Source organism: Mugil cephalus, chromosome 16 (assembly GCF_022458985.1).
Source record: "Mugil cephalus isolate CIBA_MC_2020 chromosome 16, CIBA_Mcephalus_1.1, whole genome shotgun sequence".
In the NCBI taxonomy this organism is placed as follows: domain Eukaryota; kingdom Metazoa; phylum Chordata; class Actinopteri; order Mugiliformes; family Mugilidae; genus Mugil; species Mugil cephalus.
In genome coordinates, this window is record NC_061785.1 from 5,524,478 (window position 1) to 5,551,253 (window position 26,776).

At 47.4% G+C, this 26,776-nt stretch overlaps 1 protein-coding gene across 32 annotated transcripts in view; it reads right to left on the reverse strand.

Annotated features, from left to right (window-relative positions):
• tcf7l2 (transcription factor 7 like 2) overlaps window positions 1-26,776 on the reverse strand; it is a 96,255-nt gene that overhangs the window by 31,494 nt on the left and 37,985 nt on the right. For 21 of the 32 annotated variants that reach the window (XM_047609334.1, XM_047609337.1, XM_047609340.1 and 18 more), the window contains exon 5: window positions 24,723-24,782. The exons of the other annotated variants lie outside the window; for them this stretch is intronic. In XM_047609334.1, the coding sequence (XP_047465290.1) occupies window positions 24,723-24,782 (60 nt within the window). The remainder of the gene's footprint in view (window positions 1-24,722; window positions 24,783-26,776) is intronic. 32 annotated transcript variants of the gene reach the window in all.

Genomic DNA, 26,776 nt, shown 5'->3' on the forward strand with positions numbered 1-26,776 from the left:
TTTTTTTTGCAGTAAAGGTTTTGTCTAAATAAAAAAAAAAAAGAAAGAGGAATTTGCTCAAAGATGCAGCATTGGAGGTGTCAAATTTTTGTAGCCGTCTCTTGATCGTATTACTTCCACAGTCCTGGTTTCCAATGCGTCTGAACTTTTTCCCTTTCTCTTTTATTTTGTTTGTGGTACCTAGCCTTTTTTTTTCCCCTGCTTAAGACTTTAAAAGCCTTCAGCTCAGCAAAGCAGCACAAATTATCTTGCCACCTTGCTCAGCTCTGATGCTTTGGCCGCTAACTTTGGAAGGCCCTTTACTACTGCATCAAAATTAGCATTGTCAAAGCAGTTAATGAATATTAATATTGTATTTGTCATTGGAGCTGGCCCATTGCTGAACTCCAAGTCATCCATCAGGGACAAGATTAAGCACACAATTATTTCTGACTGACAGGGACCAAATCTGGAAGATTTTTTTTTTTTCCTCTCTCTTTTTTTTTTTTTTTTTTTTTCCTCCTCCAACAATTTAAAGAAAAAGACACAACATCATCTTAAGGTACCTCCCATGAGACGAGACAAGATTAATACACTTTTAATGAAGCAAGATTTCATGGTGCATGAACAGCAGTAACCTCGAGAAAAAAACGGAGATGGATATAGAAATATTATAACTCAATTTACACCTTTTTTTTTTTAAAGGAGCTGAATTGCCAGTAATTCTGACAAGATAAAATTTAAATCTTATTTTTCTTTCAGTGAATTTAAACATCTATTATTCTTGATTTTTATTTTTTTATATATATATATATAAGATCTGGATTAGATTGGATCTTAGAGATGATAAAATATATTTATATATATGTGTGTGTGTGAGACATGGAAGCGCTGCAATGTGAACATCGCTGCAGCTAAATTTAACATGAAACATTCATTAAAACCCTGGACCTCCAGCGCTCTCGGCAGAGCCCAGCGGAGCGCCGACCGCTGAGGACCACACAGGCAGCCCCGCATCAGCACCACCCGCCGCAGCGTTTCAGCTCCATCCAGGAGCCTCCTCCGCCCGCTTCGCACAACAACAAAAAAAAAAAAAAAGAAAGAAAGAAAAAGAAACGGCTTCACGCTACCGACCACGGCTCTCCGCACAATTCTCCCAACCTTCATCAAATGGGCACACTTCGCTCTCTTGATTAAAAATAAAATTCTGGGACGGTAAATAAAAAAGCAGCACCGACGGCAACAACACAAAGCTCTCCTACCTGCGCCTGTCTCGCAAAATTAAGCAGATCACTTTCTCCGCTCCTCCGTGCCCAGAGCATCTTTTGCAATATCTTAATAAAAAACCCCGCTTTTCTCTCATGTTTTAATTCCTCTGCGAGACGCGGCGTCCGTCCTTCCCAGCAGAATCGTCCGATTCATTTCCTCGGCTCGGCGGTTTTTCGGTCGGGGGAACGGCCGAAAACCTTATTCGGATCCAATTAAAACTTATTTTGTGTTTGCTCCCCTCTGATGAATGCACCATAAAATAAAGCAAAATAAAAAAAAACTGGGGTCGCGCACACACACACACACACACACACACACACACAAAAAGAAGGAGGAAAAAAAAAAGGCAGATGTGGGGCACTAATGCCAGCAGCCCAGTGAATTGGTGTGAGTGTTGGGGTCAAGCTGCGGGCTCACCTTGGAGCGCCGGGCCCCTGCCGACCACCCTGCCGGCTCCCTAATACCATTAGCAACCCTTAGATGAACATACTAAATTGGCCTTTTGTTCTCCAGGTGCCGACCCGGCCTCACTGGTATCGCGGCACCAAATACAGATGGCGCTGCCTTTTTCTTTCTTTCTTTCTTTCTTTTTTTTTTTTTTTGCGGTGAAATGAATAGCGCTCCTTTTCCCCGATTCTTTCTTCCCGTCATCTTCCCAAAAAAGCCGTCGGCTTCACGCTTATTTTTTATTTTTCCAGCATTCCTTTTAAAAACTTCAAATATCTCCGCGTAATATTTAGTTGCATTTAATACCACGCGTCACCTAAATGTGTTATTTTTACAAACATAAATTAAAACAAAGAATTTATCTGATAATGAGACATGTCAGACGTAATTGTGCATTTTTATTAGGGATAAGAAACAATTTATTTGGATTAATAATTGTTTTCCGATTAAATAATTTCCTACCAAAAATATATATATAGATAATTAAAATATAATATGCAATAAATAATATTAATTAATAATGAAGATACAAAACGTGGACGTAAAATTCGGCAAAGGAACGCTGGAAATGAAACTCCAATTAGACAAATGATATTGTAATTGTTGTGACACAAACACGGGCGCTGATTAAGTGTTCGCGCGAGGCCGGCTGTGAAAAGAGGCGCCGAACGCCGCGACTTAATTCGAGCCGAGAGCCCAGAACGGGTCCGACCCGGGCGAGGAAGGAGAGACGGGGAAGAGAGGACGAGAGAACGAGAGCGGAGCGGAGCCCAGCGTGATCACATCAGCGCCCGGTATCAAATTAACTCTGCGACTTTGAAATTTATTGATCTGCTATTAAGACACTAGTGAACTTGATGAAGTGAGTGCTGTAGGTGACTCCGGGACTTCAAAGTCTTGCACCGAGCCACATAAAACAAGCCACTTTGATCCCCGCTCCGCTCCTCGGATCTGGAGAGGGGGCTTCACAGGAACCCCCCAATTCTGCTCTCCTCTCTTCTCCCACTCACCCCGGACCCCGAGCTCCAGCTCCCCTCTTTCTCCCTCCCTCCCTCTCCCCACATCACCCCACCTCCCCCCACCTTCAACCACGTCTCCCGATGCCCCGAGAAGAACCAGCCGGTGCCACACAGCGCCACATTTTCACATTTAGCGGCGGCAGACAGATCTCTTTTCTGATTCACCAACAAATAATAAACCAACTCACAGAAAATGCAATACGATGTCAAAACAAACTACTAGACTAAGGCGGCCATCTAAGCGCGCCGGCATTAAAATTCAGTGCCGATAAGGAGGGGATTCTTCATGCCAAATACGGCATGTAATAAGGTCGGCGATGAGAGAGACAATGCAGAGTGGGAGATAGCAGCACCATTGTGTGGTGAATACATCCCCCTCTTCGCTTAAGGCAAGTCTTCCCACTACATTAAATACTGTGTGCTGCCAATCACACCTGCCTTTTTTTTTTTTCCTCATTTTTTTTTTTTCATTTTGTGCCACTGGGTGGAGGTAGTAGTTAATGTTTTCAACACGCACCGCATCACCACAAACGCGCCGAGGCGAACCCGCAAAAAAACGGCCCACGGAACACTTCTCCCCGTCCGCCACATAAAACCGGGACAAACGAGAGAAAATAAACAAACAAAATCTAGTTTTTTTTTTTTAGTTTTTTTTCTCCTCCTCGGCGTTCTGCGACGAGGCGACGCGCTAAAATCTCAGGCCCGCACTCCAACGAGCCGCTAACTTAGCAGGACGGAGTAAAATAAATATTAATGGGTAAATTAATCACCGGCAGGACAGTGTTTGCGCTCAGGCTCCAGAGCTCAAAGGCAGGACGTGTGTGTGTGTGTGTGTGTGTGTTTGTGTGTGTGTGGTTGTGTTTGCGTGCGAGCGCGTCTGCTGCACTTGGAGCGCTGGGGCTAAGCCGCGGCTGTTTAATTAAGAGGGGTAAAACAGATGACAAATGCGAGACAGTTAAACATTTAATGTGTGCTTATCTCCCCCCTTCGCCCCCCCACCCTCATTTATTTAGACGGGGGAGAGAGGTTTCGGAGTGGGTGGCGTTCAAGAGTGATGCGCCGGCGGAATTAGAACGCAGCCCCGCGAGGAGTCAGCGAGCAGCACCCAGTCATTCCCTGACAATTGTTTTGACGTCGTGCGACTTAATTCTGTTTGATGGGAAAGAAAGGGACCGCGCGATAAATCAAATAAATACAAATACGGATTCTGCCGCGCAGCTGTTTCTGAAAAGCAAAAAAAATAATATGTAATAATAAATAAAGATAGAGGGGTTCAGTGTAAATGACACGGTGTCACTTAATTATTGGATATCGTATTTTTAGCGGCGTTGTCAAAACAAAACCGCGCAATTAAAAAATGCGACCGCATCAAAGGCGTCCTCCTTCATTTCACCTGACAAAGATTTAATTTTTTTTTCTTCTGTTTTGTTTTTTTTTTCCTCCTTTTTTTTCTTTTTTTTCTGGATGATCCCCATTGTGCACCTCGCGCTGATGCGCATCGCCTAGAGTCAATGTCAAATCCCAGCTCCAAAAGTCCCGCGAAAAAATACAGAACGAACACAGCCCGCGGCCTTTCACTGCAATATCTCACCACAAAGTTATCGCTTCCTGTGTGACAACGTTAAAATGAAAAACAAAAAAAAATATATATATATCTATACCTCCATCTATGCCTTTATTTATATCAGATATATATATATATATATATATATGACTGTAGAGGGAGGGAGAAAGAGAGATAAAGACGGGTGGCAGGGGTGGGTGAGGGGGGGCTGGATGGAGGGGGGAAAGCTAAAAAAGCAAAAAGATGGATAGAGAGAGGGAGAAAAAGAAGAAAAGGAGGAGGAGGAGGAGGTGGAGAAGAGAGAGGAGAGAGAGAGAGAGAGAGAAAAAAAAAGCCCTGTGCCACGAGCATATATAAGAGAAACCTTCACCAATTAGTGGGGAGAAACGGGAGAGGGAGCTGCCGCGGCGTCGGCACTCAAAGAGCCAGGCCTCGCGGCGAAGCTGTCATGTCGGCAGGATTGATCAACAGGCCTGCTATTTCTAATGGCATGTTGTCATGAAGCTGCAGCCATGGGGAGCCACCTGCCTCAGTCCTCACACAGCACTCGCGGGGCGCACGCGCACGTGTGTGCGTACGTGTGTGTTCACGTGCACGGAGGCGAGGGGTTTGGGGTGGAGGGTGTGGAGGGGGGTGTAAGGCGGTATTGCAGCAGCTATACCTATTCTGTGCCCATATATCTTTTACTAACAATTTGAAAACAGCCTGCGATTCTCCTCCCACTCTCTGGCAGGCTACCTTGCCTACCCCGGAAGGTGGAAGAGATGTGCCATCTTGGATTGTTCTTTATTCTCGCGCAAGCGAAGCCGAGCCGTGCTGGAATAAAACGGTGGCTGCAGGACGTACAGGAAGCTAACGACGGCTTCAGCAGTTTCATAATAATAATAATAATAATAATAATGTATGAATGCAAATCCTGGTTTCTTTTATTTTTCTTCATGGATTCAAATTCAGGCAACTTTATTAAACCCACCAGGGGCAAATGGTTTAAACAGCTACTACACAATACACACACACACAATAGGAGCAGATAAAGGTACAATAAAAAAAAAAAAGAAAAAAGGCAGAATGGATTAAGTGAACACGGTGGAATCGGTGGTCCATAAATTGAATAAATAGATAAAACTAAACAAACTAAAAAAGCGCCCAGATAAAAGATTATATGGAATTTAAGAGATAAATAGCAGAGGGAATAAAAGGTTTTAAAAGACGGGTTGTGTTCCAGACAGGTGGAGCGCGCCGACGACCAGAGGGCGGCGGAGGAAATTCAGCGGCAAGCACGCGACCGGGAACATTTTACAAATTCTCAACCTTCTCGAATAAAAGCACACTGAAATCTACCCCGAAAGCCACTGTTTTTCATGAACGTCCGTTTCCTTTAAATAAAAAAAAGCAAATCATCAAATAATCAAATGACGTCGGCAAAAAAAAAGCGACGGCGGAAAATTCACAAAATCCCAAAAATGATTTTAAAAACCTCGTTTCAGCAACGACGACAACAAAAAAAAAAAAGAAAAAAAGAAAGAAAGAAAGAAACGCCGCCGTCGTCTGCGGCCAAAAAAACGGGCCCGAACTGGCTAACAATGAAAAGTCAAATAAAAGTTACAGAACTTGAGAGTTCAAGGTAGCGGCGGGCTGCTTGGAGTGCGTGTCACGTACAGTTAACCTTTTTATCGGGCATGCCTGTGGTCTCATCAGTCGATGAAATTCTTCGCCCGCGGCGGTGGCTTAGCCGAGGGACACGGACCAATAGAAAAATATTTCATTGTGTTAGCATTTCAAATGGCGAGTGGAGGGCGGAGAGGAGGGCGTTTGGAGGGGCGGTGGGGGAAGAAGCTCGAGCCGATCGTTGCCAGCGGAATTAATTGCCTATTCCGAGAATAATGTCCCTTAACCGCGATCCTCGGAGGGCCGAACGCTAGCAGAGGCCACTTTTTTTTTTTTTTTTTTGTTTTGTTTTGTTTGGCGTCTTCAAAAAGAAGAGCGCTTAGGGGTACTGGCCGTATTAGGGCTTTAGCTCGGTCCCCTTCAGGCTGGGAAAAAAAATAATCAGAAGCGCTGAACCAAACTCAGCTAATCCGCTACAATTAAAAAAAACGACGAAGCCGTCGTTTTGAATCGCCGAACAAATATTTTTAAGCGAACAACGGCGTTGATTAAATGTGAGAGAGCGCTAATACTTGGGTTATTAGGGGAAGGTAAATTTGAGATCGCGGGAAATGAAGCTGGCGCGCTCGGCTCTCCGCCAGCGCTCGATAAATGGCTCAAGATGGCGCGACCCCGGTGGTGCTTCTATCCTTTTATTTGAGGGGATTTAAGTTCAGGCTCTGCTACACATCGGCCAAGCATATGCAATGACCCTAACTGATATTGGTGCATCTTTTTAGCCACATCTTAATCTTAACCTTTATAAAGCTGTGCGGCTTTTCAGACTCAAAACAGCATTAAAAACGAGCATTGTTCGGAGCGAGGAAAAAAGAGGCGGGCGGGCGGGCGGCCCTGGGAGAAAAGCCGGACCCGGGGCCGGGGACGTAGCCCTCTGGAAAAACAGCTGCTTATGCACTCCAATCAGCGGGAAAACAAAACCCGAGCGCTAAGACGGAAAGAAAAAAAAAATCTACGTTTTTTTTTTTTTTTTTTTAAAGGTGAATGGGCGATCCCAAAAGCTCCATCCCTCCACATCGACCTCTACGGGGCCCGCTCGCGCTCGGTGTCGATTTCATCCCTCGGCAGATGGACGGGCGAGTTCGCAGCAGTCCCCCATTACACGCCTCTCTCCGCCGCTCATTGTGAATTCAGTCAACGAAGTCAATCTTATTAACTTCCGCGCCGGTTCACACATGACATTTTCTTCAATTTTCTCGCCGACATCAAAAACATCAATTAGCAGCTCGAAAATGGGAAGGAGCGAATGACAGAGTCCGATAACGCCGACTTATTTGAAGCCGAGGGTAAATCTATTCTCCAGTTTTGAATGTGTTCATTACAATTGCGTTTTCAAAGAAGACCTCCAAATAGCAAAGAAATTAAATTTATCTCCTAGAAATGTCCAGAAATTGTTTTTTTCCCCCCTCTTCCTTTCTTTTTCTTTTTTTTTTTTTTAATCCTGCGTCTATCTCTCAGCCTCAGCGGGTGACACAAAGCATTGTGGTGCTGCATTTTTTCCTTTTTTTTCTCATTAGAACAGATCACAACTCCCACAGAAGTTGAAACCCTTCGCCGCAACCTCTAGCGTAACCCGTAAAAAATGATTTTAAAAGGAGTCCCAACATTTTCTTAAGGGAGAAAAGGAGATGATAAAGTAGCCCGGCCGTGACCCACGGTTTCAGACATTCTAGATAAACGCAGTGTCTATTTTTGCCCAACAAGCGGAGCTATTATCAGATTAAAGAAATAAAAAAAATGCTTTAAAAGGAGAAAAAAAAAAAAAAGCTGTGTGGCGTTTCCTTTGAATTTGTCGATATTTAAAATCAGTGTTCGCATTTAATTTAAAAAAGGCACGGCACCTTTTAAAATTTATACATTTTGCACGTATGTTTCGCATTATTATGAAGTAAATAATCATATAATCGGGGCATTTAAATATTTTAAAGACACAATTTAAACACTTTTTTCCTACATCTTTCGTTTATTATTAACAATAAATTGCATTCTCAGGTTAAATTTGTGTGACCCAATAATCCTCTGATATATATGTATATATATTGATATATATATATTTTAAAATATGTACCTGCACAGACAGATACAGATAAGATAAGATGTCGTTGTATTAGATTTTTTTTTTTTATTTAAAAAAAAAAAGAGAAAAAACTCATTTCATCCACAGCCTCATTGATCATTTCCTGCTCCTCCACATCACGTCTGCGTCAAAACGTGAAACACAAACCTAGACATTAATGAAGCTCTCTCATGGCTCAACTCTTCTGCCCCCCCCCCCCCCCCCCCCCCCCGTCACTGACGAACGTGTAACTCAATAAACCTCGGGCCGGTAACCTTTAAGTAAAAGGCTATTTTTTGCCAATATCCAAACATTGTCGGGCGGCTTCCTCGTGCTTGAGTTACGTCTCCGAGGGGGCGAACGAAAGCAACTTTAGTGGCTGCGGAAAGACACTCGTAATGCGACGGGCGCGGGGATGGGGAGGGTTTTAGGAGAGAGAGAGAGAGTGGGGCGGGGGCGGCGGGCTGCCCGGGCCCGGCCGGGGCTCATACGGAGCCGCGCGGATCACGTTCCTCCGGCCCATTGATTTCTGATCTTTTGACGTTATTTAGTTGCTTTTTATTTTCTTGCCCGTCTTTTCTTCCATGTCACAAAAGACAGAAACGTCCAAACAAGTGATGTCGGGAGTATCTACTATCTGTCAAAGGAGCAGGCTCTTCCCGGCATTAAAGCGACCGAATGCCTCTGACGCAGTGCCGAGAATCGGCGGGATGAAAATATCACTCTTTATAATGGAGGCTAATCAGATTTCGGATGCCGTTCGCCTCCTGGCTAAAAAGGAGATGGAAACGCGCGGGGCGAGCAGGGCTGTAACCAATACACTTATAGTTCACCGCCGTCCTGACCTCGACACAAAAAAAGGGCCCGATTTCACGTCCACAAAACGGGTGAAAATCCAAATTAAAACCATCATTTTTAAGCCTGACTTCTCCTCCAAACCGAGGGCGCGGCGAACGCGGACAAAAGGCGAGGCATGTGTCACGCGGCTGTCGGCTGAACGCCGAACACACAGTGGTGATCAGTTCCATTAAGCGGGGATTTGATCATCTCCCCCGTGCGCCTTCACAGCCCGGCTCCAGATTAGATCACTGTGAAAATGGTCAAATGGTGTGTTTATCTCCCTGTAATTATTTTGATGCAGATGACAGAGATTGGTTGTTTGCATGCGGCTAGATGAGTGCGCACAGTGTGAGTCGAAGGCGCGCGAACGCGGCCGCGCAGAGAGCTGAATGGGTGCTCTCAGCGCCATTAACCCATTAGATGGTTTCAACAAAGGCCTGGAAATAATGTTTTTTTGTTTTTTTTTACGTGCATGTTGCAATTACCGCACATAATCCTTAAATTTTTTTTTTCTTTTTTTTTGAGTAATATTAATGTTCTTGTCGGGGGCGACGCAAATGGACTTTCAATGAGAGTGAAAGTGAAAACCCCCGGGGCAAGGATGGAATGTGTTGAGCAAAGATTACAGATGCAAACGCTGCAGGAAACCACCTCTGCACACATCTTACGTGCAGTAGTTTGACGACACGGGTAAAAAAAAAAAAAAATGCGATCTCTTCCCGAGCGATTATTTCCAAATCTCTGTTCGAGCTGAGAAACTGCTTCGATTAAATCACGGCAAAAGCCCAAATCTTGGTAAATCAGCAGTGATGTCACGTGTGTTAAATTTGCAAATTTGCAGAACAGCTCTGCTGGAATTAACCGGGGGACAATGCGAGCTGATCTCCTTTGTGTCTCCCGTCCCTCGACGACCGGCGACCTTCAGTGAAACCGTCTTAACCCCGAGGAGTCGCTTTAAAATCCGCGACACACACACACGTCCGGGGCCGGTAACGCGTTCGGATTCGCGATGTTTCTCCTGATCGTAACCCCCTCCCCTCTTTCCCTCCTCCTTTCCTTATTTTCTACTTCACTCAAGTTAGGCTGTGTCACCAGATTACTGGACCCCCTTCGTATCTACCTTTCCAATTACTTTTAAGAGTTTCCGATGGACAAATTTGCGCTTTCATGTCCCGTGTTAGCGGATGAGTTGCTGCTTCTGGCCATGAAAGGGGAGTTTTTAATGAGCTGAGGTGAGGTTAATTGGTTCAACTAAAATCCTCCGAGTCATGCGCCTCTATATGAAATTAAGGCCGTTTCTCGGAGTTTCCCTGGATGCATTTAATAACAAACACTTCAGCCCAATTTCCAACAGAGGAGGAGGGGAAGGGGGGGGGTTTGCATGATGGAGGGGGGAGAGCGTGGTTGCTTTTGCATGTGATGCTTTTATGCACTTCCCTATAGTGTAAACCCTACATATGCGGTCATGTTTCATCAAAAAACGTGTGCTGCGTTTTTTTCTTCTTTAATCCTATAAAGCCGGAAGCTGCGTCTGTGTAAGTTGATGTGGTTCCATGTCATATAAGACACTTGTTTTTGCCTGTTTTCAGTTCAGCCGGTGTTTTGAAACTCGATCGCACCGCGTTCTAAAAAGGCACCGCTCTTATTTTACACAACATAAATCGGAATCTGTGCGCCCCTAGACCACGAAGGACGAGGCCTTTCTCGTCGCAGTATCTGAGGAGTGCAACTGTGAAACATCTCCGCGCAACCTTAAGACACTAATGTCAATCAGTCTGAGTGGCTGCTCCACATCTTCCATGAGCGGAAAAAAATCGACGTTCTCTGGAAATTAGCTGCAGCTAGAATACGTATTTAAAAACAAATAAAAATATATATATTTTCTTTAAATCCTACAAAGCCGGAAGCTGTATTTGTTGTATGATACACGTCACATTTTTATCTGTTTTCAGTTCAGTCAGTGTTGCTGGTTTTCATTTTGTTTTCTTGAACCCGTTTGGAAACTTTGTTTGCGCTGCGTCCTCAAAAGGCACAACTCTCATTCACTCAGAGAATAAAAAAAAAAAATTGCCGCACGTAAACAACGAAGGACGAAGCCTTCTCTGTAAAACATCTCTAGGCAAACGTAAACGCTTCGAACTTGGGAGAGAACAAGACACTGCTGTGGGGAGCGCAATCATCCTGAGTGGCTGCTACGTGTCTTCCACGAGTGAAAAAAATTGATGTTCTCCGCAAATTAGCTGTAGCCAGCACATAAGTTAAAAAAAAAAAAAAAAAAAGTCCCTTGAGCTCCTTGTTGCGCATCTAGAACACGCGCTTTCCTAGAAATGTGTCCTATAAGTGCAGCTTCTTTTTCCTTACGCGCGCCAGCTCTAAAAACAGCCGCTCCCGACGTACATAATTGGAAAATGAGCTTTTGCACGAAGCTCTCGCTGCCTCTGTTGTCGTTCCCTTCACAATAAAGGTTCGCTGATCCGCTGATCACTTCGCTGCCGCCTCGCGCGCCGCGCTCCCACACTAATCTTCCACAAATGACTGGGCCTTTCACTTGCTATTAGGGACTACATGACGTGAATCTGCCCAGACTAAAGGCCCTTGTAATCAACACTGGTGTAAATGTGTTAAGTTCGGTGTCTCGTTCGGTGTGTGTGTGTGTGTGTCGTGTGGGGTGGGGGGTTCAATGGTCCTGACAGTGTAATTACGGGTTGCCGCCACAACGCAGCGGCCGGCACACTCCACGCTAATTCAATCCATCTTCATTTCCAAGAGCAACGCCCCGGCCACTGATGGATAGTTATCATTAGAGAGCGACAAAGCACTGAAACGACTGAGGCGCGAGCGGCAAGTGTGTGTGTGTGTGTGTGTGCGTGCAGGAGGATGCGTCCTCGTATATTGCAACCGGAACGAACACGGAGACACGGGATGGAGGGGGAGGGGGAGGAGAGGGGGGCAGCACTTAGGGTCAGGGAGCATCCGGCACGCACACACACACACACACACAAACACACACACAAATAAACACACAGAATACCCACGTAGGGTGTGTGGGAATGTGTACGTGTTCGCATGCACACACAAACAGTTTGGCCCCGACACACAGAGAGGCTATGGCTCAGCTCACCAGCCTTTTATAGCATGCTGCTCACACTGCCGACACACACACACACACACACACACACACACACACACACACTCGCACAGGTCTGGGCACCGTCTGCAGCCAAACACTAAACCACAGGCTGTGATTGAGGCAGACTGGCCTGCTCCTCTATATTTTCAGTCTATATATTCAGTCCACCCTCGGCTGTATATCTTAATTATGTGCTCTGCCTTTTTTTTTTTTTTTTTTTTTTTGTGTGTGTGTTTTGTGTTTTTTCTAAAACAAGGGGTGACGGAGTCTGCGAGTCAGGCACCGGAGCAGCAGCAGCAGCAGCAGCAGCAGCAGCAGCAGCAGGCCACCGAAATGAGGCCCTTCCAGTCTTTATGGGGCCTCCGGCTCAGCCGCCGCATCATTACGCCACTTTTAAGCTCGGGACAAAAACACAGCGGACGCCTCCTTCCCCCGTGTGTCTTTCCCGGCGCACAATGGGAACGGGCCGCTTTCGAAAAACAAACGGCAGAACTTCTCCGGCCGGGGCTAACGGGCTCGCGAAAAAGGCCTTAATGAGTAAATAGCTCAAAAGGGTGGAAAGGGGAACAAATGCCCAGAAGGATTCCGAGCCGAGCGGTGATTATCTCTGCCTTTTTCCTTGTGGGTCGCAGCTTTTTAGGTCACACACACTCACACACACACACACAAACACAGGTTAGGGCTTTGCCATTTCAATGACTCAATCACATCTGGAGCTCTCCATCGATCGTGGTCAGCGACCCGGCAAAGGCCTGCGAGGTCAGCGTCCGCTCCACCTCCCCGAATGAGACCGGAGGAAGCCGTGGTCGCCCCCGTCCGTTAGCCAGGAGGTGGTGCTACTGGGATGTGGAGCGCTGCTGATGCTTCTTCCATTTTTTTTTTTTTTTTTTTTTTTTTGCTTATATTGTTGAAAGCCAGACTGGGATTTGTTTGGTAGGGGTTTTTCATAATAGTGGGGATTTAAAAGGCTTTTCTGACACCTGGAGTTGTAGACGCTCCCTCAAAGACACAGACGCGCTCTGTTTTACTGTCGGTGTCGATTTAGCGGCGGAGAGCGCGGAGGAGAGAGGTTCACCGTCAGGTAACGCCGCCCGCCCGCCCGCCCGCCTGCCTGCCTGAATGCAAAAGATCCTCAGACTTGTGAGCTCTTGTTCGGCTGGCACGGGCGAGAGGAATGAGCAGCGTTTCTCGAAAACCCGGCGCGTGCTCGCGCGGCGCCCACGCAAAAAAAAAATTAAAACCCCGATTGCTTACTCATGCACATTCCTAATGTGCCATTTATAAACTCGCATATGTCGCGGCGCAGTCAGCGCGCCGGCTCTCCCGGGGGGCGACCCCGCACGCGGGACGGGCTCGGGCGGGCCTTTTTCCACGCTGGCTGGCCTGCTCGCAGACCCTGCAGTTTGTTTAGCAACACTCCTTTTGACGACGCCCGAAGGGTGCAATTAAGCCCAATTAGAGCCTGTCGGTTTTATTAAGAGGCACAGACTGGCCAGGCTCGGGGGCAGTGAGGGGTAGAGGCGGGAGGAGAAGGAGGAGAAGGAGGAGGAGGAGGAGGAGGAGGAGAAAGTGCGGCGCTGATCTAGCGCTGCTCTTGAGAAGCCAGAAGCATCACTGAGAGGGAGCTGCTGTAAATACACTTTACGCCAACTAGTCAAGGAATGGCAGCTGCGTCTTCAGACTTTTAAAATCAGGTCTTCACCCCTGCTCAGGTTAAGCAGGTGACCTCCCGGCGCTCTCTGCTCAAATGCGCGCAGATTACCTTTATGATGGCACATAAAAGCTGCTAAAAATTGCAGTTTTGTGATCAGAGGAGCTTCGGGGGGATCAATGGACGACAAAAGCAACTCATCTATAAATACTCACTGGCTGCAGTGAATGGAGACATGTGTGGATGCAGATGTCACAAAGCATTTTCGGAAGGGGGCTAGGGGGGCGGCGGCTGTGTAGTTATGCGATTCTGCCCCGACACATTAGCGTGGTGGTGAAAAGAGCAATACAGCTGGCTGGGAACAAAAAACGCAGCGTCTCTTTCATCAGCAAATCAAAAAAAAAAAAAAAAAACGCAAATGAATGTATCATCCCCCCACCGCCCCTCACAATTCCTTTTCCGTCGACCCCTTGACAGAGATGTTTACAGATAGCTATCATTCCCCCTCTTTTTCACATTTGCGCTTGGACATGTTTCAAAAGGCCGGGCCTTTTCATCTCCCCTCTCGCTGTGAGGAAATTTGCTCCTTAATGGCTTTCAAAACAGGAAGCGCAGACAATAAAAAAAAAAAAAAAAAAAGGAGAAGTGAGAAGAAGGCTCCGCTCCCCCCCAGCCCCCTTCTTCTTCTTCTTCTTCTTCTCCACCCCCCCCTCCGCCCCCGTCAGCCGACGCATCCTTTGCGGCGCTGAGAGCCGCGGCGCGGCTGCTGCCGTGCCAAGGTGCCAACTGTGCCAGTCACACTGACCTCCATCTGCAGGCAACTCGATACCATCTCCTCAACCGCCGCGCACTCCCACTGAATGGGCTCGCTCAGTCACACTGAAGTCTGAATGCCATTCAAGGCTCCGGCTCGGAATTGTGTTTCGAGTTTGCGCGCTATTGTATTCTTTGTTCACAGCTGCTGTGTGTAAAAAAAAAAAAAAAAAAAAAATCCTTTATCACTAAACTGAATACTAAAACGGTTGTACTGGAGGAATGCACACAGGAATACATTACTGCCAATGTGCAAATCATTCCGCCAGCAAGCAAATTAGAGCTGATTTTTCGCAAGTCTTTATCAATGACCCCCAGAAGAGGAAGGTTGAACTGCTGCGGACCGGCTCAAATTACTACTTAAGATGCTCTCTTGCCAAGTGCTAGCCTTACTATTTTAATAGTATATGTAGGTGTCTGTTTACTCATGTTGTATTCATAATTCCGCCTCCTGCAGGGCATCCGTGTCCACCGAGTGCCCTTGAACATGCCATGAGTAGTCTTTCTACGCCTCGACTAAAAAGAGACCTGAAAGACAGCTACACACGCTTCCGCACAGTTGGATAAAACAAACCTTAACCACACAACTCAACCTCACCAAAGAACCGGCTTCTCTCTCTCTCTCTCTCTCTCTCTCTCGCTTTTTTTTTTCAAAAGATGTTCAGAAGACTGTTTTTTTTTTCCTCTCTCTTCTCGCCTTTTCTCTCCCTGGGTAAAACAAATGCATCATTTTTCCGTAAAAAAATAAATAAAAATAAAATAATAAATATATCTTTACTCCCTCCTCTCCCTCCCATTGTGCCGTTTCCGTGCATGGAAGTGTTCCCCTCCCATTGATTTTCTCCCAGCCGAGGCCCTACCCAACACGAGCTGCTTCCTCGCTGGTGTCATCTCCTTGTGCCTCTCTCCTTTCAACTGCGTTTTACTCTTGTGGCATAACGCGCAACTGCCAAACTGGTAGCGGGGAGGAGGAGGTGGTGGTGGTGGTGGTGGTGGTGGTGGAGGAAGGGAGGAGGGAAAAACTGATACATACGCTCCAAAGTTTTGGCTATTGATTTTCTTTTTGATGCAGATAGAGGAAAAAAAAAAGAAAAGAAAAAGAAGAACTGCTCAAAGCTGCGGAGAGAAGCCTATTTGATCACCACCACGCTGGAGTCAGCTGTCGGTAGCAAGGCAACGTTTACGTTGCTTTGTTACGGTCCGATCCAGTAAAATCATTCGCTAATGGTTGCCAGGAGAGAGCGTTAATTCCAAAGTGAACAGATTAGGCCTGCAGCAGAAAAACACACACACACACACACACACACACACACACACACAAAAAAACAAAACAATGCAACTTTGTGAAGAAGCACAGAGATGGGGCCGGACTACGCAGCACGACCGGTTGCCAGGTTTACAGAGACAAGCAAAACACAACCGAGATTTGAGAGGTGGAACTTAGGGCTATGACCAAAAATGTACATCACGGTACTTTACACACATTCTGACGGTACCACGGTATATTACGGTATTTTTTTTTCTTTCATGCATAATCACATGTTCACAACATTTCTACTGATTGAGAGAGAAATTAATGCAGTAGATTGACTGAGGATGGACTTTTTTATTGTGATGGTGAGTAAATATGGTAGAATAATCCCACACTAGTAGTAAATCCCTGGACATTTAGAGCTCGGATATATATATTATTTTTAACTGATATTGATAATTTAATTGAAGAAACGGGGACAATTACGGTTTCATTTATTTTGACATATGTATTCATGTTTAAACATATTTAAACTGCTATGTCTGTGATGTCAACAGCAGCACGACTGAGTACCGTAATAACTGTAGTCTGCGCGCATACATTTTTTTTCTTATTCATAAAAAGCCACAACTGGGGACATTTTCGTGGACAGCTTCAGTCGAGGGACAGGTCATCCAAAACGGGGACCGTCCCCAGAAAATCCAGACGGTAACACCGCCCAGCCCTACGCGGAAGGAACACGTAGCCGCAACTTGGGGAATATTCACGACATCTGTTTACTTTGAGGCTGCAATCAAAAGAAGCAGAGATCCAGACATGGAGGTGGAAGTTAACAGGAATCAGCTCCAGCCAGTGCAGCTCCTCATCCCTGGATCCCCCCCCCTCGCCCCCACTCGCGAACCCCTTCTTGCTCTCTGCCAGCCCTCTGTGATGTGCGCCTGTGTCCACTGGGGGCTACAATTAGTCCATCAAACTCATTCCAGCCGGGAATCCTCACCGTCTCTCCAACACCCCCCCCCCCCACCCCTCTCCCCTTTTTCCACTGACTCTCCGAAGCCCGCGCTCCTCCAAAGAGACAGGCAACTTGTAAGACTAGGGGAGGTAAGCCTTTGATGTGCCAGGTTTTTGCCGAGGCCTCCCCTTTTTGCTCGCATCAAGGCTGAAGAGATATAACAATTAAAATGGCGGGACAGCAGGCGAGCAGGCGCGGCGGCGGCGGCGGCGGCGTGCTCCCGCGCGCAGGCGAGCACACGCCCGCGCGGGGGGAAGCACGCCTAGGACCCGGGACGCCGGCCCCCTCGCAGGTAGGCAGCGCAAGTCGGGATACGTCCTTTTTCAGCTGTAAATCCGTCACGCGGCCTCTCCCGGCTTCTGATTGGCACGGCCCCGTTTCCGTCTGTCAGCTCGGAGCCTTTCTAGCCTCTAGCTGTAGTCGGAGCATTTCACAACCTTCTCTTTGGCCCGTGGCCTGTATTGACTTTAGCGTTTAATGCAAATCTGTCAGCGGCTTAGAATTTTCATTATCTCTCATTAACTCTCGGTAATTTATCAGTCAAGAATTAAAAAAAACTGAAAACATGCTGCTTTTGTCTTATTTTAAGCTAAAACCCACAAGTGTATCTTTGCGAATTCGACTGTGCCGTATCCTCTCAGACATTTTAAGAGGACACCCTCGAGACAGAAAATAATATAACCGAGCGAGTTTAATTTAAGACGGTCTTTTAGAAATTCCCCCAACTGATTCCAGGTGCAGTCGGGACCCCCAGCTGAACAAACTCGAGGGCCAGCGGTTCAGACGGGCCGCTGCGCTGCGCTGCGTTGTGTAAGACACGGCTCCGCTCCTGTCCCGGCTCCAGTGGGGCTCGGTGGCAGGCGGCCAGGTAATTACACAGCACCGACTACCAGCCCCGGAGAGAAAGGCCTACTACCAAACACACGCACAAAAACACTTATTTGCATGAACAAGCTCACACAACTCCACTTCCACACACACACACACACACACACACACACAATCTTTCTCCTCCCTCCTCCTCACACATGCTCGCAGTCCCAGCCAAGCACAAAGACTACATTATGTCAAGGAGGATTACAATGACTCCGACCTGACCCGGCTCGGCAGCCACTCACTGCCTCTGGCGTGAGTGTGGCTGAATTTACTGTTTGAGGTGAAAGCCGGTCCACGGTTTAAACAGGTGTGTACTTTATGCAGATGCACAGCTCAGACATGTGGTTCGCATTAGCTGCAGCAGCGGCGGGGGCCGAGAGGCGAGCTCTTTCGCCCGGAGGGGGGGGGGGAGGAGGGGGCCGGGAGTCGAGCCCAACGCGTCATTCGGGGTTGGCGACCCGTTCGTGTTCGAATCCCAGCGCTCAGGAAGCGGACGTTTCCTCGAATTCCAAAACCGGTGAGTAAGCTAGCCTCTCGGCGGCGTGTGCTCGTTTAATCTCTCGGGCAGCGAAATTGTGAGTTGCGAGTAAGCTGCTTTCGAGTTTACTCGAGTTTCTGCATCATATCACATTTACACTTATCTGCTCGGTGTAATTCAAATGCTTTAATCCTTCGCGGTTGAGCTCGAAGGTGCACAAAGATCCCAGTATGACATCACCGCTTCGTAGGGACCCCAGAAGCGGCAGCACAACGGCGCGTAACGGAGTCATGACTAAGTCTGGAGACCGAACGCAACTTCAAAAAGCAGAAATGCTCAATTATCTCTAACCTGATTCCATCAGTTATTTCTCCGCTAATCCCCACTGGCTTCCTTTGAGTTAGTCGGATAAAAGTATAAGGAATAAAGCGATAAATCACTATGGTGACATGTTTACCGTATTGCCTCTAATAGTGGCCCCGGCCTTTGTTTGCTCAGCCGCCCAGAACACCCAGCCATTATTGGAAGCAGGGTTTATTAGAGGGAGGGCTTTATTTTCTAATTCCCTTTGTTTCATACCGGTACATACCGTATTTGCTCAAAGTTTTCCTACCATTTACTATTTGTAAGACAGGTTTTACTTTTATCCTCACTTTGGCAGGTACACCACACACGCAACGGCAGCAGGGCAGGATTAATAAAGGCTTAAGCGCTGGCGGTAAGAACGGACAAAGGAATAAATGACACCACTGGATCAGTTTGAACTGTCAAAAATAAACAGGGTCCATTAATGGGGCAAAGTTACAAGGTTTTAAATTTAAGGGTTCATATGGCTCTTCAAATGTAGCTACTGCCACCTGTGGTACCTGTGTGCTACTACATCTATAATTGGCTAACGACTAGCTAGCGCACCCGTACCAGATCTGCTTGGGCGAGTATCCGGCGCTTCAAGATGACATCACGATGCAGCGGATGTTGACATAATAGGTTTTACAATAGGTTGGACAACAACAAGAAGCGGAAGAGAGGTTAGCTGTTTTAGCAGTTAGCGGTTGTTGTTTTGTTCCTTTCATTCTTTGGATAAATTGATATAAAGCTGTTTTATTATTCAATCTTTGTGCGTATGCTACACAAGTGTATCGTTCTGTCTCTTCCAAAGATATTATACTTGTGTTGTGTAACCATGAACCAACCTCGCAGTCCGAGCCAAATGGAGCCGAACATATAATCGACGTCATCTGGAAGCGCCGGATACGATGCCAACACCAGCCTTCATTTGTTCTCGTAAACCACGCCCCTTTCTATTAACTGAACACCGGCCACTATTACAGGAAATACGGTATTCCGTTATTATTACACGCAAATGAACGCTTCGACTGCTTCACATGCAGTGAATGCATCGACATGGGTTAGCCATTTCATTCTGACAAAGGCACAAAAGAGCCAAGAAATGAGTCGGCACAAAAGCCAAGTAAATTGCACCGACAAAACAAAAGGGAAGTCATGCATCAAGGAAGGAGGTGGTATTCTCTCTCCCTCTCTCCGGCTCTCTCCCCTTGTTGGTTATTCCCCACTTTTTTTCTCCCCCCCCCAATAAAAAGAAATGCCACGGATTCCAGTGAATGCCAGCGAGAATCAAGCAAGCTATTCATGCTGCCAGTTGATTTAGGCACGCCTCGCTACACACCAATCAGCCCAGCCCCGGCCTCGCCAGCCGCCGCTCACTCGTCTGCCATTCCGACGCAAGATGGAGACAGTGCCAAAAGTTCCAATTAAAATATCCATTTGTGATGTCTACGCAGAAAAAAAAAATATAATAATAATAAATAAAAAACAAGTACCAGGCTTTTTTTTTTTTCGATGGCGTAGGAGAAAACACAACAAAAGCTGCCAAAATTCTGTGGACACGCGCCTAAAGACTTCCCTGTCTGCACAAACTAAATGAGTGTGAAGGGCGCACATGAAGGCGGCGGGATACGCGCGCGCGCGCGTGCGGGGGGGAGAAAAGGCAGACGGGACCGGGAGCGCGTGCGAGCTGCCGGGGAGTAGGGAGCGTCTTGTTACGGAGGAACAGAGCCATGTCGCAGATGAGAGGGCGACGCTGTTCAAAGGGAAAGGCAGGCCGGTAAAGTGCGCGCCGATTCGACATCATCGCCTCGCTGTCCCTTAATGAGCCTGGAGAGGAAGCCTGGTGTCCACGGAAATGCGCTCTCCGTCTCGCTCCAATCACGCTGCAAACGGGCCTTTTTATTCAAATCCCGACACGCGGCTGTCACGCAGTCAGTCTGGCCGCGCTGTTTATCTCACTCCAGGAGGATGTTAACAAGACAAATGAAGGAATAAATACACAAATAATGCGTTTAGGTAATGTTAATAATGTATGAAATGGAAGCTGCTTTCTGACAGTAGCGCTGCACTAAGGATTCTTCCCAACTTTGGTGACAGGCTTGTTTATTTTCTTCCCAGCATGCATTGCTCCGCATTTTTCCGAAAGGCTGTGTCTGGCCAATGCTAGTGCACATCTTGCTGATGAGAAAAAAGCGCTTTGACAGATTGGCTTAGTCTCCTCTCCCACGAAAAAAAAAAAAAATAATAATAAAAAAAAAAAAATAGCTCACGCACCATCAGCGTTGAGCAATCTCTAGTATGACGATCATCCTCCTCAGTCTGAGTCTTTTCACCCCATCACACATCCCCCCCCAGCTGTTAAACAACTGATTCCAAGTGACACGCCGCTCAATTAGAAGATTGAAAAAGGACAGAAAAATAAAACCCGCACCTGCACGGGCACGCGAGAGCATCGCAATCACAGCGTCACCTGCGCCTCGACGGAGTGTCCCAAACTTCCAGGGCTATTAGAAAAAAAACAAGAGCAGCGAAGGCCGCTCAAAGAAACCGAGCGAGTAGGAAAATAAGCATCACATCAAATTCCTTCCCCAGGCCCCGAGACAAAAGCGCGGCCAGGCGCTCAGACACTGACGACTACACAGACTTGGAAGACAGAGGAGAGGGGGGGGCTGAAAAGAAAAAAAAATAAAATAACAACACACACATCAAAACCGGAGCCAAACAAATCCGAGAAAAGTTCACATAGGTCCTCATTGGAACTGCCGGGAGGAACGAAATCAAATAAATTGGGGGGTTAGTCTCGTTCGGGCTGCCCCGACAAAACCAGAAGACGCCGTTTAAAATACGCGAGGAAGGTGACGGAGGACGACGCTAAATGACTCAGAACGCAGACGCCCCGCGCTTTCCCCCCCCCGCAAACTCCAAAGAAAAGCCCCTCTCTCCTGTTAGGACGCGGGTGGGAAACAGAAAAACTGAATTCGAGGCAGCTTAAGTGCTCTCTGGAATCACTCAGCATTCCACCGTCTTCAACGCACAAACACACACACACACACACACACAAGCGAGCGCGTTGGCCGAGCTGAAATTTGACTGTGACAGTGTATCCATCCATAACTGTAAATTGTTCTTTGGGGAATTTGGCTTCGTATCCCTCCCCACCACCACCACCACCACCACACCCACACCCACACCCACACATCTTTCCCCCTGCCGTATCCCTCTCCCCCACTTCCAAGAAGCTGTCTCCATCACTCTCAATCACAAGAGGCTTGTTCGTATGTAAAGAACAGACCGGTTGCCGGAGCGACTGTGGGATCGCCCCGGCGCTAAATCGCTACAACACCAGAAGATGTCGGCGGCGATTGCGATGAAGAGCGCCGTCCTTGAAACACCTTTTGTAGTTGGGATTATTGATCGCGTCTCTGATTACGGATCGCTTTGCTCAAATCTTTGAAGTACGTGCGACCCCCCCTCTCCCCTCCCGGTAACAGTTGAGGCGTCTCTCTTGGTTTAGGCTCAGAACCAGCACTGCTAATAAAAACCTTAAATTTTAAAACTTTATTTTACACACCGATCAGGCATAACATTATGACCACCTTGCTAATATTGTGAAGGTCAGGGTTAGGCCAAGTCAACACCTCGTGCGTCATGCTTTTTGAGTTGTTCTTGAAGTGTTTTTGGAGTGGGGGGGGGGGGGTATCTGGTCCGGTCTAGGCGGGTGCTACATGTCTAAGCAACATCCACACAGCTGAATACCAGCAGAACACTGAAATGTGCCAAGATTCGCTTCGTTGCTATTCACTTTTCCTGTCAGTGGTCATAATGTTGTGACTATACGTCATCCCTGCTGCACAATAGAAATTAAGATTCATTCCCCTGATAGAAGGCGACTCAGCGATGATGCACCCGACGCTTAAAGACTGAAAGATGACTACTCCTCAAAAGTGAAACTTCCCTCCCCCGGCGTACGCGCGTTTCCACGCGACCGAATAAAACGCCGCGATCACCCACGGAACAGACCTGCTGTTTAAAAAAAAAAAAAAAAAAAAAAAAAAAGTGCACGTGTCGGTGTCATAACAATCAAGAGCCAAAAGCTACTCTGAATTCTGCAGGCCACCCTTGGGATATTTGCTAAATCGCTTCACCCCCTCCTGAAAAGTTCACTTGCAAACTTCCTGGAAAAAGGAGAAGATATTTCTGAGGAATAACAAAGAGGGTTAGCGAGAGTGCAGAGTAATAACATCTCGTTTAATCCCACGCGATTCCGACTCGTACGAAAAAGCGGGACAAAAGCAAATGAAAGCTCCCGCAGACGGACGGACGATATCAGCACATTTAGGAGTCGGGGAGAATGTCTGCAAAGAAAAACAAAATGCCACAAAACCACCGAAATTCACAGAAGTTGGAAAAAAATAAATAAATTAAGAAAAGAAAAAAAAAAACGTTGAAGAGCTGCCATGTGCAAGTGTGTTTCCCCTTTTCCTTCTTTAGTAGCCCCTCCCTCCCCTCCTTCCTACGTAGCTCCCCTCCTCTTTGTGGTTCAGCTCAAACCTCAACCCCTTCCACACAACTGCTGCTGAGAATTAAAAAAAAAAAAAAACGAGGTCAAGGATCACCTTTCTCCAGCCTGCCTCCCTATGGTCGCCCCCACCCCTCCATCCATCCTCACCTTCATTCCTTCACCATGTAAAAAAATCCTCCTTCCCCCTCCCCTCCCCTCCTCCCCTCCCCTCTTCTCTCCCACCCTCGGCCCAGTGCTAATTGGTAAATCTGTTGAACCATGCCATCCCAAACAATGAGACACCTGGAGTTCTGTCAAAACAAGTTTCCATGTGAAACGGCCCCCAGCGTTTATACAGTAGCGTATGGAGCCGCCTATGGGGAGGGCTAGTCCCGTCTGGGGGACATTTGGCAAACGCGAGTGCCCTTTTAGTGCCAAGCCGCGAGGACGCTCGGGCTGATCCTGAACCACTAACTTTAAAAACCGTGTTCCCGTTTGCGCCGGTGACGAAACGCGCCGCGCACGCCTGGAAGTCAGAGCTTCGGGGCTGAGAGACGTCGCGCTACCGCATGCAAAACACACAGGAGTTATAACATGACCTGACATAGCTCTGGCTACCTGTCATCTAAAACTCAAGTCACACCTAGGACGTGAGGACACCGCGTCTACGCCGGTGTAGACTCAAGCAGAAAGACAGACGGGCACACCCAGCTGTGATCCTGCCAGACCTCGTCAAACAAGTTCCAGCAGAGGCACTCGTACGAGGGAGGGAGGGAGGGAGGGGAGGGAAGGAGGGGAGGGAGGCACTAAGTTGACATGGGGAGAGGAATGTTAACCATCATAGGAACAGGACTTTTGTTATTTACTCCCAACAAAGGCCCTGGAGAGTGTGCAAAATCAACAAGCAATTGATTAGTCAAACAATCGGAGCGGGCAGGCAATCCGGAGAGAGCCACGGCCCACTCGGAGGAGATTAAGGCTCCTTCTCCTTGGGGCCTTCGCCGTGCCAGCCAGCCAGCCGGTCCCAGAGCGAAGCGAATCAAAACAAGGCTTACCAATGTCCTCGCTACGTCAGCCCCTGCAGTAAAAACAGCTTCACCTTTTCAGCTCCACTTTGTCTAATTCACAGCTCGTTTCATGGGAGCAGTTTTTCAAAATGGACAGTGACGAAGGAAACTGGAATGCGGCCTTTTTTCTTTTTTTTTTCTTCTTCTTCTCTTCCATTAGGTCGGCGGCATTTAGACCCAGATCCCGTTAATGAAGAGGGCTCTATTCAAAACAGCTGCACAAAGAAGCGCGGCGCAAAAAACAAAACAGGAAGACGCCGTAATGCGAAACGCCGCATCTTGCGGCGGTGACTTAGGAAGTGAGATCTTTAATAAAGAAGCCAAAACGCAGCGGAGCGAGGAGACGACTTAACCGAGCTCGAGGAGCCAGGCGGTCTCAGCCCGGTTTAACACTTTGGACAATCATCAATCAACATCTCAACATCCAGAGTTAACGCATCTCTTGCATTTTAAGACATTAGAAAGCACATCAGCAACCAAGCAGCAGCACTGGATTAGTACAAAGCAACAGCACAGCATGATTATCATCATCATCATCACCATCATCATCATCATCATCATCATCATCATCAACAACAACACCAGGATTAAATTATTTTTCATTCACCATTTTTTTTATTTTTTATTTTTTGCTTTGTTTTCTTGCAAAATAATCAATCATCAGTTGTTAATTAATTCGTGTGTGTGTGGAATCAACCAAAAGAAAAATAATAATCCAACAAAAGATATATTTTTGGAATTCAAAGGTCTCTCACCAAATGAAATTGGTGAAGGCTCAGATCTGACTGTCCGGGGAATTCCCAGCAGAAGGGCCCCTGAAAGGCAAAGATGGACGTTCCCAAGTCACACAATTATATCAGCTCTCCGTCTCTCTTTTATTCTCTTTCACACACACACACTCTCACTCTCACACACACACACACACACACACACAGTCCTGCACACAACCCCAGCCGACCACGTTTTTTATGCAAAAAGCAACATTGTTCTCCCTGGAATTAGTGCATTCCTCGGCTTTTCAGTTATTTAAACTACTACCTCGTCTCTGCTGGCTCAGCTCTCTCCCGGGTGCGCGTTGGGCCCCATTATTGCTAATTTTACACGGGGAGCGTAGGAGAACACTGGCTCTGCACCGGGTTACGCGGTTGTTGGCGCTGGCTGGCTGCTTGTCGGAACACCGTTTCGCTTTGGCGCAGCATTTGATCTGCTCAGCGTGCGCACCTTCACAGATGTTCGGCCGCAGTCAGCTGATCTGGGTATCCGGTGTCGCCGCCGCAGCCGCCGCCGAAAATTTGGCACGCGCTCAGAACGTTGCACGCGCGGGCGGCGTCGGCTTTTCCCCGATGCGGGAACAGTTAAAACTATTTTTTTTTAAATGAGGGCGAGTCCCCAGAGCAGTCGGTTCTGATCGTTTTACCTAAAATAAATAAATAAATAAAGGAAAAAGCGTCTTTGCTCGGCTGTTTGGATTCAGGTTTCTGCAGAGGAGCCGGCGTACGGAGGTTAACCCGGCCGAGTTTTATCTGCTGCACCTAAAAGCGAGAAATCAGATCTCAACTCTTTCCAACAGACATCACAGGACGACAAAAGCGCAGGAGAAGCACAACATAGGGAGAGGAAAAAAAAAAAAAGAAGGGAGGTATTGATTTCCTGTATAAGAAAGGACACGCTAGTGGGAGTCGCAGAACATGCAGGGAAAAAGCAACAGGGCCTTCAGTTTACTCGAGAGCCTAAAAAGCCACTGTGCAGATCGCTTTCTCCGCACTGAGATCACCGGCTTCTATTTGTACTTGTGCATGAGCCGAGGGTTGGGGGGGGTTGGGGGGTTGGCGGCCAAGATAACTTTTCAAAACAGCTAGACAGCGAACGCCGCGGTCACTGGCGAAACACACACACACACTTACAAATATGCACCATCCTTTTAAATGTGCGTGTCCAAAGCGGAGTCACACATTCCCCGGGGTAGCTTAAGTTCGCCGGGGTTATTTAGCAGTCAAATACCACAGCAAGCAACAATGGCCCCTGGAGCTGTTCACACATTGGGAAATATACCACTATTCAAGTTCCCTACTAACAATCGTAAAACCTAATATACACACGTGGTTAAACAACATTTTTTTCCCCCCAGCGCTCGTACTTAAAAATGTTTAGGTATTGTGTTCGCGCGCGGGGAGGCTCTCGTTGGCTCCCATTGTTGTGGTATTGTTGCTGACTAAGCCAACACTGAGCGGACTGTCTGTCGAGGGAACGGGGCCGGCGTCCAGGCTGCCGGACAGATACAATGACCGAGGTGCTCCCGCTTCGGTTGTCACGGCTCCCGGGGCCTGACGCCACGTCTCGACGGCTTGAGCCCGTGATGTAAGCGTGGCCCCTTGAACGGGCGCCTTGTCTGGAGAAGGCGGCGAGAGGCGGCGAGAGATCGGGCGCGACGGCCTCCTTCTGAGGGCCGAGGGCCAAGGAGAAGTGGGCGACGTGGACTGAAAATGGAGATTTCCATCAGTCGGGCATAACATTATGACCACCCTCCTAATATCATGTAGATCTTGCTTGCACATTCAAGATCTAGTGAAATTTGGAGCGAATTTGCCATCAAGGAGTGTCGTTGCTATAGGGTGGAGGTGCATGGTCTAGTTTAGGCGGGTGCCGCAAATGCCAGGTCTAAAAGTTTCCCTGCAGAACACTGACTTGTCACAAGATGGTCAGTGTTAGACTGATCAGTACGTTTTCTGCAAATCCAATTAACAAACTGTAAAACTGCCCATTTCTTCGCGCCAAGAGACTTCCCCCGATCCATGCATTTGTGAGATAT